Raw genomic sequence first — 20,446 nt, forward strand, 5'->3', positions numbered from 1 at the left:
CATTGTAAATTTTGGTCAATGACATGAGACAAAGTATATGTGAACTGCTGTATGAAAAGTGAATTTACTCTGTAAATCTTCACCCAAATCCTAATAATAAAAAAAAAAAAAAAGAAATGGAGTAAACTACTTTTGGGGAATTTTTGACAGTGAAAATAAAAGGAGAACAATGACTTATTTTCTTAACCCCATAATACCTGGGAAAAAGGTCATCATCATTTGTTATTTGGCTCCAGTGGACCTTTTTTATTTTTTCCATTTTTAAAACATTTTACCAGTGAAGTAGAGAAGTAAGAATAAAGGGATGTGAAGTACAATCTTATATAAGAATTTAAGCATTGCAAAATTTTTGTATCATGTAAAGTTTGACACACATATCACAAAAGATTAAAGAATACTCTCAAAAGCCCTTCAATAAAATGAGATAGTCAAGATTCTTGTAGCACAATACTGTGTGATAAAGTACTTACTGTCAAATAGTAAATGACATATGAAAATGCCATATTTCATTTTCATCCTTAGAAATACATTGTTCTTTCATTAAATCTTGGGTGTGAGAAAATTCATCTAGAATATGAAGACAGCAAAAGCCACTTTGAAACTATAAGAGAGAGGACAAGGGTTTTGAGGAACCTTGGGAGTGAGGTAGACCTGGTCTTAACATGAGGAAGCACTTCCTCCTCTTAATCAGAAGACAGAGAGACATGTTGAGGTATAAAAGAGAGAAGAGGAAGAAGTCCATGACCAGTGGCCTCTCATCTCTTGGTCAAGTGAAGTGACTGTGGGAAACAGCTGCTATAGGAAATAGCCCTATGATTCAGCTAATGCCAAAAGGAATACCTCTCAGGAAGTGTGGAGAACTAAGCTGACCTTGCATAGTCCTGCCATACAGAAGGTTTTGTGTCAAAGGAATAATCATGGTTTTTGGGGGGTTTTTTTCCTTCAAATTAATCTTTCCTGCTTCTCCAACTTAATCTTTAAAACTGTTAGAAGTGAAAGCTCTATCTATATGTACCCTGTCTACTCACCAAGAAAAGAGAAAGAAATGAAAATAGAAAGCAGTATAACACAAACACGCACCCCACCTTGGATCTACTCAGGAATTTGTTACATTTCTAGGGAACAAATGACCACATGTTTAAATATAGAGAAATGCAAAATCATAGATGGCATTATAACACATTTTAATTTTGAAACAGCTTTTAGACATCTGGCTTAAAATTACAGAATATTTTTTTTATTATCCTGGCACTGTTCTAATTGTTTCAAGTAAAATGTTTACCTTAGATTTTTCAATTATATATTTATTAAATAGTTGTAAGAAAAGTAAATGTGATTTCCCATACTTTCAACACACAATAATCTTTTATTTATCCTTTTCCAAAGGTGACTAGTTGTGCATGGGTCCCTGACAGTTGCCAGCTGTTCACAGGGAGCAGATGTGGTGTTATCACGGCATACTCAAACAGATTCACCAACAGCACGGTAGGCACTGCACTCACTTCGTGGGTGGCTGGGAATTTTTACATCAGTGAAGGAAGGAAATCCTATATAAAGTATAGTTCATTTTTTATAAGATTAACTTTAAAAATAAGTATTTTATACTTTTCATCTGTTTCCCCACATTAGCTTTTAAAATGTGAAAGGTCACATATTAAACTCTTCATGTTAGGTTTATTAGGATCCTGATAAAGTTTGAGAATAATTATAAAAGTCTTATTTTTTTGTTTCAGAAACAGTATTTTGGGTTATGATCTGTTTTATATTTAGGTTCTTTAATGATATTATGATGCTTGCCTTTTTCTCAGTGTGGACCTGAATTCTTGGGAGTGTGCCACAAGATTCTAATTTGAAAACTTAGAACCCCTGATGTTCAACTCTCTGAATATATTAAAGTTTCCCCTGTTGTAATTTCTACCACTTACTGGAAGATTTGTTTTTAAGTCATTCACTGAACTTCCAGGACTAAAGTAATATAGTAGAAATAAGTAATATAGTAATATAAGTAAATAATAAAATAATTAGTAGAAATAATACATTATTTAATACTTCTTATAATTTATTCTTTCCTTTTTGAAATCAACTGCCCCTGGTACAATTGAGGTAAATTACAAAGTTAGAGTTTAACATAATAATGATCATTCAGATCTTTTGCTTTTCTCTACTTCCCCGTACACAATTATTTTCTCTATTATATTGATTAAATACCTTTTACTGAGTAAAATCTATATTCCTAGCGCAGAGTCCTTCTATATTTTCAGTCCTGGCTTATTTCCTTCTAAACCTTTGCTAAGGTTCTCTGCCATGGTCTCTGGAATATAAATGTGACTATAATCTTATTTCTTTCTCTTAGCCTAGTTGCAGGTGGGAGGCATGTGCAGAATATTGCAGGCCAGTGAAGTTTGTGCTGTGAGAAAGGTTCCCATGGGAGCTAGAAGAGTACAGTAGAGGGAACACCAAATGTCAGGGGAAATCACAGTAGAACTATATCTTAAAGGACCATTTTTTTAATTCACTAAATATAGAAGAGAGGAAAGAACATTTCAGGCAAAGCAAACAGTTTTCAGTAGAGTTTATAAACTTGTAAAAACTTACACAATAGCATGGAATCAAAGGCATGGTGTATTTAGATATAGTAAATAGTTATGTATGACTAGAGTGTAGCATGTGGAAAAGGAATGGAAAAAAAACAGGTCAGGAAAAGTAGATTGACACCAATGATAAGGTTCTTATATGTCATAATAAAAGAAATGCTAAGAAATCTATTCAGAGAAGCAGCATAACTTTTGGAATTCTCCTTTCTTCTTCCCAGAGGAAAATGGATGTTAATTTTACAACTTTTCTAGTATTCACTCCCTTTTATGTTCTGAGCCCATCCTTCCATTTCAGTTATCCCACAAATAGATTCTACTCACTGCTGTTAGGGCAGTTATCTGCTTATGTACTCAGATCATTTTGTACCACGATATAGATTCCTTTTAAAAAAAGTGGCTTCATCTTTTGCTTTTTATTTCCTCTTGCTTCTTCTAATGCTTTGAACAACTTTGTTCTTAGTTTTCTTCACTTCTGATCTCCCTACAATTTAAATTTCTGATTGTGCACTGACATAGTATTCATTCAGTACAGGTGATAAAAAAAAATAATAATAAAGATTGAGCTGTCAGTATAAGAGTAATTGTGCACAGAATAGCTTTGAGCATATCAGATCAAAGGTGTAGCTGTTATGATTTGAATACAGCAAGACATATGCTTTTTTTAGTATTAAAATCATAGTTGTAAATGCTTATGTTACTACCTTTCCTCAGATATATATTTGCCTGAAAACAGATTTTTCAGTTCATTTATAAGATTGTTTTTTTTTTTCTTTTTTCTTTTTTTTTTTCTTTTAAATATTAGTTAATTGAGTCATGAGATTAACAGTTACTAAGGAGCTCTGGTGGTATAGTAGATAAGGCTTTTGCTGCTAACCAGAAGGTCAGCAGTTCAAACTCATCAGCCACTTTGTGGAAGGAAGGTGTGACAGTTTACTTCCATAAAGATTTACAGAGCAAATTAGTTTTCCATTCAATGATTTATACACATTTTGTTATGTGATTATTGGTTGCAGTCGCCTCACTTTAACAGCACTCTTCCTGCTTCTTCTCTGAGTTCCCTGTTTCCATTCATTTTTCTTTCCTGTCCCTTCCTGCCTTCTAAAATTTATTTTTTAACAGATGCTGCCCTTTTTGTCTGATATGGTTGATAATTCTGAGTACTACATTCCACTCTAGTATTATTATTTACTTTATAGGCTGTCTGTTGTTTGGCTGAAAGTTGATCCCCAAAGGTGGGTTCAGTTCCAGGCTTGATGGGTGACTAAGGGCCATAGTCTTAAGGATTCCACTTGTCTCTGTCAGATGAGTAAGTTCAGTCATTTTTGTTTCGAATTTTGTTCTGCTTTTCTTTTTTCTCCCTCTCTGACTAGAAGTTTCCCTTGTGATCCTGATCAAAATGATCAGTAGTGCTAGCCAGGCACCATTTACTTCTGGTCTCAAGGTAGTGTAAGCTTTGGTTCACATGGCCCCTTAGTCCTTTAAATTAATTGTTTCCTTGAGTCTTTGATTTTTCTTCACTTCTCTTTGCTCTGGACAATAAGAGACCAATAGTTGTAGCTTAGAGGGCTACTCACAAGCTTTTAAGACCCCAGTTGCTACTCACCAAAGTAGAATGTCAAACATTGTCTTTGTGGACTACATTATGCCAACTAATTGGTTTTAAAGTAATTCATATTCTCTTTTGGACTAGCTTTAACACAGATAGTAGACAGGCCCAAAAAGTTCCATGAGAATGAGGCCAGAATAATTGTTTGAAAATATTTTCAAGAGAATCTTATGAAAAACCTTTCTTAGCTAGTTCAAGCATATCTAACTTTGAGCACTTGCTGTTCAATCTATAAAATTGCTGTTGACTCTTCATAATAAATTCTTTCAAAACACATTCAGGTAACAATGACTAAATTGACTTGTTATATGTGTTTGTTATCTATAAATCATTTAAGTGTTAGAGAATATCCTTTAAAAGTGATAACTGATTTTACAGTGATTGCTTTTGAGTCATCCTTTCACTAATTAAATAGTATGGCCAATCATCTTCATATAAATGAATGCTTAGATTTCTATTCTATAAATTGGTGGTAGTAGGAGGATATATGGAGTGCCTAGATGTGGTACATATAGTTAACATACTTAGCTGCTAACCTGAAAGGTTAAAGGTTCAGATTCACCCAGAGGTACCTTGAAATAAAGGTCTGGCGATCTACTTCCAAAAAGCAGCCATTGAAAATCCTACTGAGCACAGTTTTACTCTGACACATGTAGATTCCACATTAGTTGGAATCAACTCTATGGCAGTTGATACTGGTTAGGAGAATATGTATGAAGCTTATCCAAAATAATGTCAGTTCATTCAAGAACAGTTTTTTAAAGAAGGAGGCCAGCACAAGATTCCTTTTCTGCCCACTGAAAATTATTTCCTGGTCCATCAATGAATCATCCTAGTAACACTAACTCATTTGAAAGTGCAGAATCTATAAAATTGTCAACAACCACTATAGGCACCATATGCTATGTTTACTCCATAAATAATTCACAGAGTGAAAAATCACAGAATGAAAGGTAGAAGACAGTTTAATAAATCTGTAGGATTATGTTCCTCCTAACATATTCTTTAGCATAGTGGCTAAAGCACTTGACTGCTAACCAGAAGGCTGGCGGTTCAAACCCACCAGCCACTCCTCGGAAGGAAGGTTGGGCAATCCTACTTCCGTAGTGATACTGCCTCGGAAACCCAAGGAGGGGTCGCTATGAGTCGGGGCCGACTCGACGGCACATAACAACAACAACAACAACATATTCTTTACAAAAAGGAACAAGAATGATAGTAGTCAGTAGGAGAATGGTCTGAAACTGACAGAAAAATATTGGTTTTAGAAACCCAGACTTGTGATTTATCAAGTAAAACACTAACCTTATTTTAGTTTTGATTTTGAACCAGCTCATTAGTCTGTAGTCAATGAATCAGAGGCAGTTGTGTGTTTAAAAATGGGACACTAAAGAAAGACAAAAGTAGATGTGAGGAAAAAAATGAAAAATATCTTCTAGTAAAAATAATAGCTAGAGAGGGACCTACTACCACTAAGAAAGAAGAACCAAGAATAGAATGCTTCCTTTAGGTCCAGAGTCCTTGTGCTGTGCACCTCCTAGACCCTGGGGAAGATTGAAGCCAAGACACATGGCAATCTCCAAGGAACACCAGGCCCACAGATGTTGAAAGGAGACTAGGACCTTTCACAGAGAGAGAAAGCCTTCCCCTAGAGCTGTCATCCTGAATTTGGACTTCCAGCCTCTAAACTGTGAGAGAATAAGTTTCTGGTTGTTAAATAATAATAATAATAGCTAATTTATTGAATACTTACTTTGTCAGGCATTATTCTAAATACATAATCTAATGCATCAAATCTTGGGAACAATTTTAAAATTATCACCATTTTCAGATGAGACTACTGAAACACAGAGGTATTAAATAACTTGACCAAAGTCATACAGCTAGTTAATTATAATAGCCAGTTAAAGAGCAGATTGTAGAATCAATTAACTGGAAAAAAGATCTGAAGAAATTACAGGGAATGTAACAGAAAGATAAAGAGTAAAAAAAAGACAAGAGGAGATGTATGGAGGATAGAATTGAGACGGTACAACTTATGCCTAATAGTTATGAGAGAATAGAAGAAAGGGAGAATTTGAAGAGATAATGACTAAGAACTTTCAAGAATTAAAACATGAATTTCAGATTAAAGTATCACAATGATTCCTTGGCATGATAACTGAAAATGAGTCAAGCCCACCTTCTCCATATGGAGAACATAGGTCCTTGTGCCAATTGCTTCAGCCAGCCCTTTACTATATCCTGCCTGGATTTCTAACTGATATCCTTACCTTTAGTCTCATAACCCTTTAAATGTTCCTCCTTGCAAGCTAGAATGGTTTTCCTGAAATTCTGATTGGATCATATTGCTCCCAACTTAATGTTTAATGGTGCCTCATTATTTGGGGTATAAAATCCAGTTGGCTAGGCATCACATGTCATACCCTTAGCCCTTGTCTGCCTCACCACTCTCATTTCTTCCTACTACCCAAGCCATCATAATTGCAGTACCACTTTCTCTCATGTCTCCATTTTCCTTTTACATACTCCTTTCTCAGCCCAGAATGCCCTTTGACAACCTTTTTACTTTGTCTTAATAAATTCTGCTAATTCTTTATACTTTGTATGCCATCTCCCCAGGAAATCCTTTTCTTATTACCTCCTCCCAATCATGTTGTTGTTAGTGTTATGTGCCATGAAGTTAGACCTGACTCATAGCAACCCCTCCTTGGGTTTCCGAGGCAGTATTACTAAGGAAGTAGATTGTCCAACCTTCCTTCTGAGGACTGGCTGGTAGGTTTGAAGACTTCATGGGAAGTGGTTTATCTGTGAATCCCTGAGGCCCTTGTGGAGATCATCTTTAGTAGCACTCATTACTCCCACAGAGCTCCTGGACAGCAAAGATTATCTTTTATCCCAGCTCCTACTCCAGTGCCAGGCTCATGGTAGTGAGCTTCTAGCAATGTTTGTTGGGTGAATAAGTAAATTGCATCCCAGGTTGCCTCTTCATAACATGCAAATCACTTGCTTGTCCTTATTATAAATCTCTGTAATCGTAGAAATTTCCTGTTTCTTAAAAAAATTAATTGAAATAATTTTACCCAGAGACAACAATGGCTGGATAAATTTTTTTTTTCTGTCTTTTTTTTAAATAATTTTATTATTAATATTGCAAATATACACAGAAAAATATCTACCAATTCAAAAAGCTGAACATACCATTTAGTGACACTGATGACATTCTTGGAGTTGTGTAAACATTCTCCTTTTCTGAGTTGTTCCTCCCTCATTAACATAAACTGACTATCCCCTGAGGTTCCAATCTAATCTTTCAAGTTGCTGTTGTCTGTTTGATCCCATATATATAGTTCTTAAAAGAGCATAATGCTGAAGGCAGACAGTTTTTACTAGTTAAGCTAAATTATTACTTGGTTTTAAGAAGATTCCAGGAGATATTTTTGGTTTAAGGTTTAAAGATTATCTCAGGACAGTAGTTTCTGGAGTTTTTCCAATTTTCATGGTTCCAGGATGTCTGGAGTATATGAAAATTTAAAATTCTGTTCTGCATTTTCACCCTTTACACCAGCATTCTTCTATAGAATCTTTAATCAAAATGTTCCATAATGGTAGCCAGGCACATCCAGTTCTTCTGGTCTCATGGCAAAGGAGGCAACTGTTCATGGAGGCAATGAACCACACATTCTGTATCCTCCTTCTATTTCTGACTCTCCTTCTTCCTCTTTCATTCTAGGTGGATAGAGACCAATTGTGCTTTGGATGGTGGTTTGCTAGATTTTAAGATCCCAAGCACTATGCAATAAACTAGGAAGTAGAACAGAAACACTAAACATGTTTTTAGACTAATTACCTTGAATGTCCCTTGAAACCATGACCCTAAACCTCGAAACCAAGAAACCAAATCTCATGAGATTGATTGCATATAAGCAGCTTCAGCTCTGAGTTTTTTTTTTGGTTTTGTTTTGTTCTTTTCTTTTTCTTTTTTTTGGTCATTGTTATAAATGTTTCTATGACACAATGTTTTGTTCAGCCCTAACCTTAATGTGATACCTCTATCACCATTAACTCGCTTTCCTCCTCCCTTCCATCCATAGTAATCAGTAATAAACTTTGGTCTCTATAAATTTGCTTTTTCTTGTCTTTTATCCTCCTCTTACGATTGACTTATATTATAACATGTATCAAGACTTTATTCTTCTATTGACTGATTTATATGACTTGTATGTGTGTGTGGTGCGGTGAATTACTTGGTATGGCTCTTCTAGCCATGATCTTTAGTCTCCTACCAGATTACTGGGTGGAATTTTGCAAATGTGTGGTGCTTTGTGGCCCAATAAGGGGATTGGATAGCTTGTTGTTGTTGTTGTTGTTATTGTTGTTGTTATGTGCTGTCTAGTCAGACCCGACTTATAGCAACCCCTCCTTGGGTTTCCAAGGCAGTATCACTACGGAAGTAGATTGCCCAGCCTTCCTTCCAAGGAGTGGCTGGTGGGTTTGAACCGCCAGGCTTCTGGTTAGCAGTCAAGTGCGTTAGGCACTACGCTACCAGAGCTCCTCAGATAGCTTGTTAGTAATATAAATAAGGTACATGGCACCGTTGTGGGGGTGAGACCAGGAAAATAACATGTATGGAGCTCTAATGTAGGGATTGGTTAGTTTTGTCATTCTGCTAGCCTTAAAGTGAGCCCTCTTAGAGGCGGAAGAGGGGATCTCACTGCCATCAAGAGAGAAGAGCCAATGACACAATGTCATGTGTGGAGTGCATCCTGGGATCCAAGATCCCTGCACTGGACCTCTTTGGCAGAGATGAATGACAGAGACAACCAGCAGAGATGACTGGGAGCAGGAACCAAGAGGCACGAGCCGGAGCAGCAGGCTTGCTGCAGAGGGGGATGCACCGAGGTGTACCTATCAGCAGAGCTAAAAGAGCTTTGTAATGCTTGCCCAAGCAGGGCAGAGGCCAAGGGTCAGAAAGGCATGCCTGAGGGCATAGCAGAGGGGAGACTGTCCTGATCAAAGAATTGTATCCTGGACCTGAATTGTAACCTGTTACTTCCCTAATAAACCCCATAATTGTGAGTGTTGTCTGTGAATTGTGTGTGGCCATTGCAACGAATTATTGAACCCAGCAGAGAAGTAGTGAGTGCTGTGGGAGGGAGAGTTGGTATCAGAATTGGTAAAAAGGCTGATGGGTAGTGGCCTGTCTGGCCTCATAGGAATAAGCCGTGGGTTGTGGATGGGTGATTCTCTCTCCCCCTCGTGACATTAGAGGAGGTCCAAAGATGCCACCTCCATGTCCTTTTTGCAGTTATGTACTACATTATGTTTATCCATTCATCAGTTGATGGGCATTTTGGTTGTTTCCACCTTTTTGCTATTGTAAATAATGCTGCAGTGAACGTTAGTGTACGAGTCTCTGTCTCTCCTTTAAAATCTTTTTGGTATATACCTAGAAGAGGATATGCTGAGTCATATGTACTGTTATTTTTAGTTTTTTGAAGAAATGCCACACTGTTTTCCACAATAGTGTACCATTTTGCCTTGCCACCAGCCATAGATAAATTTCAGTTTCCAATTGAAAAATGGAAAGATTCGAGTTTCCCCACATTCTCCCAATATTTGTTATTTTCAGTTTTTGGTTTTTTTTTTTTTTTTTTTTTTTAAACCCCCCTAAACAAAAAAAAAAAAAAAAATTCACTGCTGTCAAGTCGAACCCAACTCACAGCAACCCACCCCACCTTGGGTTTCTGAGGCGGTATCTCTACGGAAGTAGATTTCCCAATCTTCCTTCCAAGGAGTGGCTGGTGGATTTGAACTACCAGCCTTCTGCTTAGCAGTCAAATGCTTTAGGCACTACACCACCAACCATCCTAGTGGATTAAAATGGTGCTTATTGTGGTTTTGATTAGCATCTCTTTGACGGCTAATGACACTGCACATCTTTTCATGTATTTGGTGCCATATCCTCTTTGACGAGATGTCTATTCAGATTCTTTGTCCATTTTATAATTGGGTAGTTTGTCTTTTTGTCATTAATTTGTTGAAATTTTATTTATGTTTTGGTTATTAGATTCTTATCAGATATATGGTTTCTGAAGATATTCTTCAGTTGGTAGTTTGTCTTTTCACTTTTTGGTAAAGTCTTGATAAATGAAGGTTTTTAAATGGTTGTTTTCGTTTTTAAGTTGTAAAACCATCAAAGTGATAATATATTAAGGGATTACCAGACCAGAGCTCTGGTAGCATAGTGCCTAAGGCACTTGACTGCTAACCAGAAGGCTGGCGGTTCAAACCCACCAGCCACTCCTCGGAAGGAAGATTGGGCAATCCTACTTCCGTAGTGATACTGCCTCGGAAACCCAAGGAGGGGTCGCTATGAGTCGGGAGCGACTCGACGGCACAAAACAACAACAATAGGAGCTCTGGTAGCATAGTGCCTAAGGCACTTGACTGCTAACCAGAAGGCTGGCGGTTCAAACCCACCAGCCACTCCTTGGAAGGAAGGTTGGGCATTCCTACTTCCGTAGTGATACTGCCTTGGAAACCCAAGGAGGGGTCGCTATGAGTCAGGGCTGACTTGACTTTGACGGCACATAACAACAACAACAACAACAATAACAGGCCAGAGAGATAAACAAACAGGGAAGCAGCTTTAGCCCTGAAGGTACTCCATCAGTCCTGGAACAGTGGTCTTGTCCTTGGACAGCCTCTTGTGAGAAGAATAAAAAAATGATACCTAGGGACTGAGCAAGCTAGGGAGTCCCACAGGAGAACCTCCTTCAACAAGCCACATCCCTAAAGAGTGAAGGTGAATCAAATGAGTGCCAAACCTTGTGTGGAATTACAGCCTGGACTGGAATTGCCTGGGTGGTCCAGGATTCTCAAGACTTGACCTTGGTGTCAAGTGGCCCCAGACTGGTGGTGTCACAGTCATTGTGCAGAAACAGGAAAAGTACCTATATTCTGTTCCTCAAGCAGAGGAATTAACTACAAATATATACATGTACACATACATGCACAGATACACACATACACATACATACATACACAGAACATATTATGTAATGGTGTGGTAGTTAAAGTTATGTATCAACTTGGCAGGGCCTGTTTTTTAGTATCTGGGCAGCTGGATATAGTTATTCCCCTTGATGGGATTGGTAATCAACTCCATGGTGGAATCTACTAGAGCAGCTGGTAGTTGTCTTAGGGATGTGGTCTGCTTCCAGTATATAAGCAGAAGTTTTGAGAAATGTCTGTGCAGCTTTTTGGCATGCTTAGACCCTGCATGTAGTCGAGTCTTCATTTAGCAGCCTTCCATGTTTCCTTCTGATCTTGGACTGTCTCTGGACTTGAACTAGTGGCCTGCTATTAAGTCAATTCTGACTCATAGCGACCCCTCCTTGGGTTTCAAAGGTGATATCACTACGGAAGTAGATTGCCCAACCTTCCTTCCGAGGAGTGGATGGTGGGTTTGAACTGCCAGCCTTCTGGTTAGTAGTCAAGTGCCTTAGGCACTACACTACCAGAGCTCCTATGCTATTATAAAAAATATATGCATGTTTAGACAAAGACTAGACAATAGGCAAAAATGAAAGACATTAGCTGATTAAATTGTGGGCAATTTTAAAAAATTATTAGTGTCTTATTAGTTTTACTCTTTAAAAATGTTGAAATAAATTGGACTGAAACACTGTATGTTTGATAAGAACATATGAATCACTTTGTTTTTTTATTTTGAAATACTATGTTCTCGAGGATGTTTTATGTTGTGGTTTTTATCTTATACTTAATTTTTAAATTTTAGCCATCAGAGATAGAAATGGAGTCCCAGATACATCTCTATGGGCACACAGAAGAGATAACCAGCCTATTTGTTTGCAAACCATACAGTATAATGATAAGTGTGAGCAGAGATGGAACCTGCATTATATGGGATTTAAACAGGTAAAGAAGGTCACCAACTCAGAAAGAGTTCTTTTTAATGTTTCATTTCTTACTTTATGAAACATGCACTATTATAGCATCATTATATTTTAATAATGTTAAGCATGAAATGCAAATTTTACCTCTGGTGGTGTAGTGCCTAAGGCATTTGACTGCTAACTAGAAGGCTGGAGGTTCAAACCCTCCAGGCACTCCTCAGAAGGGAGACTGAGCGATCTACTTCTGTAGAGATAACCACCTCAGAAACCCAAGGAGGGGTCACTTGAGTCAAATCGACTCAACGGCAGTGAGTTTCATTTGAATCTTATTGAAAGGAGGAAAACATATATGACTTTATGAATATATATACTGAGGGAAGGAATTATACAAATAAGAGTATATGTTGAATGATCATATATAATTTGTGTCTTTTGTCTTTTAGGCTGTGCTACGTACAGAGTTTGGCTGGACACAAAAGCCCTGTCACAGCCGTCTCTGCCAGTGAAACTACAGGTGATATTGCTACTGTGTGTGACTCAGGTGAGCAGTGCCCAACATCAACGCACAGGGATATGGCTTTAACAGTACATCCCACCAAACAATTCTGTCTGTAGTAGGTTGAGTGTTGGACATGTGTTCTCTAACGTCCCTGACAGATATAAATGCGTAGGTAAGATATAAATTCCATTTGAGCACATGGAAGTTAAGCAAATGATTGTTATATAATTATCTTAATTTTCTTGGCTTTTGTATTTCTTTTTTTGCTTCTGTTTTTTATCTATTAACTTGTTACCTTTATCAACATTGTTACTTGCCTTCTGCTTAATTGAAAACCAGAAGCATATGACCAATTTTGAATATATTTCTTCATTTCCTAAGAGATCATAATAGTATTAAAATAATGTGAAAGTATAGTTTGCCTTAAAAATTATATGATAAAGCTATATCTCCTAGAAATGATTTTACTTTTGTTCTTTTCATATATACATGTTAAAGGAGCTCTGGTGGCATAGTGCCTAAGACATTTGACTGTTAACCAGAAGGCTAGAGGTTCAAACCCACCAGCCACTCCTCAGAAGGAAAGTTGGGCAGTCTACTTCTGTACTGATACCACCTCAGAAACCCAAGGAGGGGTCACTATGAGTTGGATCCGACTCGACAACAGTGCGTTTTGTTTGGTTTTGGTATACATGTTAAAAACCTGATACATCCAGCAGAAAAGAACAATTGGGAATTTTATGAATTTTCTGGTTACATTTCTATTTTTAAGGGTCTTAAAAAATTGAAAGAATCCTTTGAAAACTTTCTTGTTCTTACTGTCCACTCAGTATAGAATGTCTTTGACATATCTGTAGCAGGTGGTCCTCTTACCTTTGTTTGGGTTTTTGTTGTCTCTTGTTTTGGGTGTGTTTTTTGTTTGTTTGTATGTTTTACAAACATTCATTCATTCTGCTATTAAAGAAAAGTAATGTCTCCAGTTATTATTAAAGATTTCAGAATTTTCCACCATAGCCCCCAATCATAAAATGTCATGAGAACATTTTTATATTGTAATCGTTGTAAATAAGGGAAAAGGGCTTACTTACACAGTTGACTTTGGTAACAACCATTGTCACAATGGTTAAAGTACTTGGCTGCTCACCAAAAGATCATTGGTTGGAACTCACCAGCCACTCCATGGGAGAAATATGTGGCATTCTGCTTCCATAAAGATTTACAGCCTTAGAAATGACGGCAATGGATTTGGGATTTTTGGTTTTAGTAATAGAAGAGTGACCAGGTGATTGATGACTTTGCTAAATATTTTTCCTTGATTTGTACATTAGCAACTTTTAGTGCATCACATCAAGAGATATGCTGAGGGAATATTTATATAGAGTTCTCTACTTTCTTGTTTTGCCAAAATCTGAACATTAGGACTGATCCTGGGGGAGGTGAATTTTGTAAAGTTAATTACTTTCTTGTTGCCAGTACTGATTTATATCTGTATTATTAAATTAGTTAGACACATGGGAAGAAGAAACAAAATTATTTTTGCTACAATTATTAATTCACTAGTAGAGTGTTCAAGTGTCCTTGGGAAACCCACAGTATAATAGAACAATGGGTAGAACTTTTTTCCAGTTTGAACAAAACGACTTTTTCAACTATTTTAAGGGCTCTTGGTACATATATAAAAGACTTTATTGAGAACATTTTGGATTTCTGGCAAGATGGTGGAACAGGCAGAAAAACTACCCAGAATCTCCATACCAAAGAAATGAAAAATCAAATGAAACAGATTAAAGTGATAATCCTGAAACCCTGAGCATCAAAGGAAAAGATCAAAAAGCAACTAGAAGAAGAAAGTTTAATGAAAACAGCATATAAGGAGACAAACAAAGCTGTGAACTGCCAACTGGCCTGACAACATGGCTGTTTTAAATTTTTACAAGCAGCATTCCATCAGGGCAGCAAGCTAATAATCAGCTCTGCTTGCCAAGGTCGATGCTGGCATCAGCATCAGTAGCTGGTGACCAGAAAGCCTCACCCACTGGGCGAGGACCACCACCTGTTTCCGCACCAACAGATCAATGATGGATGATGGCCTATACCAGCCCAACCAGCTGCCAACTGCTCTACACAAACAGTGAATAGAGAACTTAGCACACATTCTCATCCTTTACCACACATACCAGAAGACAGGTAATAAGAGCCTAGGTGCTGCCAAACTAGTGAACAGAGCAGTAAAAAAAAAAAAACCTGGGTAAAACACACCAACATACAATCACCAATTAAGTATAAATATAACAATGAAACAGTGCCTCAGAGACAACAGACAAATCTTTCAGTGCTACTTTGTTATAAAGGAACAATTGGAAAAATGAATGAAAAAAGAAATGAAGGCCTGATATTTATGTGGGATGCCGTCAACTTATGTGCAATTGGAATTCCAGACCAAGAAGAGACTAATAAAACCACAGAGAAAAGCATCAAAGCTTTGTTGGAAGAGAACTTCCTTAATATAATGAAAGACGAGAGAAATGCATTTAAGAAGTTCAACACACCCCAAAACACCATAGACCCCAAAAGAATGTCACCAAGACATATCATAATCAAACTTACCAAAACCAAAGACAAAGAATCCTGGAAGCAGCTCGGTAAAAATGAAGAGTTATCTACAAAGGGCAACCAATAAGACTAAGCTCTGATTTCTCAGCAGCAACCATGCAGGCAAGAAAGCAATGGAATAGCATATATAAAACATTGAAAGAAAAAAAATTGCCAACCAAGAATTATATATTCAGCAAAACTGTACCTCAAATATGATATAAAATTAGAATATTTCCAGATAAACACAAATTAAGGGAATTTGTAAAAATCTGACCACCTTACAAGAGACTCTTAGTCCCTAAGGCATTTGACTGCTAACCAGAAGGGTAGCGATTCAAACCTACCAGCCACTCTCCAGAAGGAAGATGAGGCCATCTACTTCCATAGTGATACTGCCTCACAATCCCAAGGAGGGGTCGCTATGAGTCAGCTCCAACTCAACGGCAGTGAGTATGGGTTTTTTTTGTTTTACAAGAGACTCTTGTTCTGGTTACCTAGTGCCGCTCTGACAGGAATATACCACAAATGAGATGGCCTTAACAAACAGGAGTTTATTCTTACAATTTGGAAGCTTTAAGTCCAAGTTCAAAGTGCCAGGCTCTAGGGGCTGGGTGAAAGCCCCTCAACCTTGGGGTCCAGCTCAACCTCCTGCTCCTGGCCCACTGGAGCTAGAGGCCTTTCTTCACTCAGACAGCTGCTGAGGCTGAGAAGCCCCAAGATTGACAAGTAAAAAGGCACAGTTCCGATATTACCAATCCACATGGCAGGCCATTAACTTAAGTCCATTGTAAGTGCCAGGGTTGGCAGAGCGTAGCAGACTGCTGAGCAATGACACAGCTACATGCAGGGTCCAAGCATGCCATAGGCTAGAGACCATTCTCAAAGCTTCTTCTTATATACAGGAAGCAGACCACATACCCAAAGGCAGCTACTCAGCTGCTCCCAGTAGATTCCACCATGGGCTAGATTACCAGTCTCATCATGGGGAATACTACATCCAGCTGCCCAGCCACTCAACCAGGCCTAGCCAAGTTGACATATAAACATAACCATCACAACTCTAAAGGGAGTCCTTTGTACAGAGAGCTGAAACAGCAGAAAACAAAGTGAGATTGACACACCTGAATATCACCGAGAAGCCAACCCAGATATAGAAGTATCCAAAGTAAAATAAACCTACAAGACTGAAAACAGAGAACCAGAAAATGAGGACAACTACAAAGCAAAAATAGTGAATAAATAGTATAATTGTAAAATTTGTGAACAGATGGGAAATCAAGATGACTTCAAGATAGAATGGACTGTTTTAAACTTGAGAAGAAAACAATAAATTACAGTGTGACCTCAGAGAAAATTGATAGTCCTTCACATCAAAATAAGAGGAAAGTCATAAACATTTAACAGACACTAAAACTATAGCTTAGAAGGAAATTATATGGAATGAGCTGAGCATAGAAAATTATACAGAACAAAGAAGTCAGCAGCATTACAAAAAAAAAAAAAAAACACAACAAAATAACAGCAATAAATGTATGCTTGGTGATAATTACACTGAATATAAGTAGATTAAATGCACCAATCATGAGACAGTTGCAGAATGGATATGAAAACATGAGCCATCAATATGCTGTCTGCAAGAGACACAGCATAGACACAAAGACAAAACAAGCTAAAAATCAGAAGTTGAAAAAACATCAACCAAATGGCAATCAAAAAAGAGCAGGAGTGGCTGTATTAATTTCTGATAAAATAGACTTTAAGGCAAAAAGCAGCAAAAGAGACAAAGAAGGACATTATATAATGATTAAATGGACAATCCAACAAGAGGAGAAAGCCATAATAAATGCATAACCAATGAAAAAAAAAGCCAAATATACATAAAAGTTAACAGAATTGAAAAGAAAAATAGACAGCTCCACAATAATAGTAGGAGATTTTAATATACCACTTTCTATAAAGAAAAACAACTGGAAAGAAACTCAACAAAAATACAGAAGATCTAAGCAATATAATCAACCAACTAGACCTGATAGACGTATACAGAACACTCCATCCAACAACAGCACAATGTACATTCTTTTCCACTGCACATGTAACATTCAACAGATTAGACTATATGTTAGGCCACAAAGCAAGCCTTGATAAATTTTAAAACATCAAAATACTGCAAAGCATCTTCTCAGATCACAATGCTATAAAATTAGAAATCAACAATAGAAAGACGAAGGGAGGGGGAAAAAAGCAAACACATGGACAGTGTATAACCCCCTCCTCAAATTTTACTAAGTAATTGAAGAAATGAAAAAAGTCCTTGAATCAAATGAGAATGAAAATATAACATACCAAAATATTTGGGGCACAGCAAAAGTAGTGCTCAGAGGGCAGTTTTTATCAGGAAAGCAGAAAGAACTAACATCAACACCTTAACCCAACATGTCCAGCAATTAAGAGAAAAGCAACAAAGGAAAAAAAAAAAAAAAAACCTGCAGTCATCTGAAGAAAATAAATATTAAGATTGAAGCAGAAATAAATGAAACAGGAAAACAATAGAATCAACAAGACTAGAAGTGGTTCTTTGAAAAGATAAAATTGATAAATTACTGGCAAATCTAACAAAGATAAAGAAGGTGAAAATGCAGATAACATGAATAACACATGAAATGGACTGTGTCACAGCAGAACCAACTGCAATTAAAAGAAAAATAACAGGATACTAGGAGGAAAAATGTTTACCTGTGTTTTATTGACTATGCAAAGAAAGGTGATCCAACAGAATGAGAAATTATCAAACAGTATCACACATGTCAGGCACAAGTAAAATTTTCCTGCATATAAATAAAAATGTTTACAGTAGTACATCAACAGGAAAATGCCAGAAATTCTACCTGGATTCAGAAGAGGACATTGAATGAGGGATTTCATTGCTGATGTCACATGGATCTTGGCTGAAAGCAAAAAATACCAGAAAGATGTTTACCTGTGCTATGCAAAGGCATTCGACTGGGTGGATCATAATATAGATAGATAGATAACATTGTGAAGAATAGGAATTCCAGAACACTTTATTGTGTTCATGAGGAACCTGTATATAGACCAAGAGGCTGTTGTTCGAACAGAACAAGGGAACACCACATGGTTTAAAATCAGGAAGGGTGTGTGTCAGGGTTGTATCCTTTCACTATATTTATTCAATCTGTATGCTGAGTAAGTAATCTGAGAAGCTGGACTTTATGAAGAAGAATGTGGCATGAAGATTGGAAGAAGACTCATTAACATCCTGCGATATGTAGGTGACACAATCTTGCTTGCTGAAAGTGAAGATGACTTGAAGCATTTACTGATGAAAATCCGACACTACAGTCTTCAATATTGATTAACCTCAACATAAAACAAAAATTCTCACAACTGGACTGATAACCAACATCATGATAAGTAGAGAAAAGATTGAGGTTGTCAAAGATTTCATTTTACTTGGATCCACAATCAACACCCATGTAACCGGCAATCAAGAAATCAGATGTCATATTGCACTGGGCATATCTGCTGCAAAAGACCTCTTTAAAGCATTAAGAAGCAAAAATGTCACTTCAAAAACTAAGGTGTTCCTAACCCAAGCCATGGTATTTTCAGTCACTTCATATATACGTGAAACCTGGACAATGAATAAGGAAGACCAAAGAAGATACCTTTGAATTGTAGTGTTGGCAAAGAATGCTGAAAATACCATAGGCTACCAAAAAAACAAAAAATCTGCTTTGGAAAAAGTGCAGCGAGAATGCTTCTTGGAAGCCAGAATGGCCAGACTTCATCTGGCCTACTTTGGTTGTGTTGTCAGAAGGGACCATTCCCTGGAGAAGGATATCATGCTTGGTAAAGTAGAAGGTTAGCAAAAAAGGGGAATACCTTCAACAACTTTGTCTCACCTACTTTGTTCATGTTTTCAAAAGGGGCCAGATCCTGGAGAAGGATACTATGCTTGGTAAAGTGGAGGGTCAGCGGAAAATGGGAAGACCCTCAACACAGTGCATTGACACAGTGGCTGCAAGGATGGGCTCAAACAGCAAGGCTTTTAAGGATGATACAGGACTGGGCAGTTTTTCCTTCTTTTGTACATGGGGTCACTATGAATCAGAGCAGACTCGACAGCACATAGCAGCAATAATAACAAATTGGCCTAGAAGAAATAAAACTATCTCTATTTGCAAATGACATGATCCTGTACATAAAATCCCAAAGAATCAGCAAGAAAAATTACTGGAATTAATGGAAGACATCAGCAAAGTTGTAGGGTACAAGATGAACACAAAAATCAGTTGGATTCATTTATACTAATGAAGAGAACTCTGAATAAGAAATCAGGAAAACAATACCGTTTACAGTAATCACCCAAAAGATGAAGCATTTTGGAATAAATTTAACCAGAGACACAAAAGACCTATACAAAGAAAACTACAAAACACTAATATAAGAAACCAAAAGACACCTACATAAATGGAAGAATATACCAGGCTTGTGGATAGGAAGACTTAACATCATGAAAATATCAATACTACCCAAAGCAATCTACAGATATAATGCAATCCTGATCCAGATCGATCATCATTCTTTGAAGAGATGGAAAAACTAATCACCAACTTTATATGGAAAAGGAAGATACCCCAGATAAGGAAAGCAGTACTAAAGGAGAACAGAAATAGGAGATCGTCCTGGTCTTAAAACCTAGTACATAGCTTTGGTAATTAAAACAGCCTGGTAGTAGTACAATGACAGATGAATCGACAAGAACAGAATTGACATTGACAATGACAGAATTGAGAACCCAGAAATAAATCCATCTACCTATGGACAGTTCATCTTTGAGAAAGAGCCAAAAACCATTCTAGTGGAAGCAATGTGCTCTCTAACAAATGGTACTAGCAAAACTGGATATCCATTTGCAGAAAAATGAAACAGGATCATCACTCATGCCATATACAAAAATGAACTCAACCTCATGGATTGGAAGATTGAACATTGTGAAAATGTCAGTTCTACCTAAAGCAATCTATACATTCAATGCAATCCCAATCCAGATCCCATCAACATTCTTTAGGGATATGGAAAAACAAATCACTAACTTTATATGGAAAGGAAAAAGACCTCGGATAAGCAAAGCACTACTGAAGAAGAAAAACAGAGTAGGAGGTCTCACACTGCCGGATATCAAAACCTACTATACAGCCACAGTAGT

At 37.2% G+C, this 20,446-nt stretch overlaps 1 protein-coding gene across 1 annotated transcript in view; it reads left to right on the forward strand.

The window, feature by feature from the left end:
• The window catches only part of LYST (lysosomal trafficking regulator), a 339,163-nt gene that overhangs the window by 304,248 nt on the left and 14,469 nt on the right, over window positions 1-20,446 (forward strand). The window contains 3 exon segments of the mRNA XM_042780645.1: window positions 1,387-1,485; window positions 12,005-12,144; window positions 12,566-12,663. Of these exon segments, the coding sequence (XP_042636579.1) occupies window positions 1,387-1,485; window positions 12,005-12,144; window positions 12,566-12,663 (337 nt within the window).

This window comes from Orycteropus afer, unplaced genomic scaffold (assembly GCF_000298275.1).
Source record: "Orycteropus afer afer isolate SDZICR_OR568_19922 unplaced genomic scaffold, OryAfe1.0 scaffold00050, whole genome shotgun sequence".
Lineage (NCBI taxonomy): Eukaryota > Metazoa > Chordata > Mammalia > Tubulidentata > Orycteropodidae > Orycteropus > Orycteropus afer.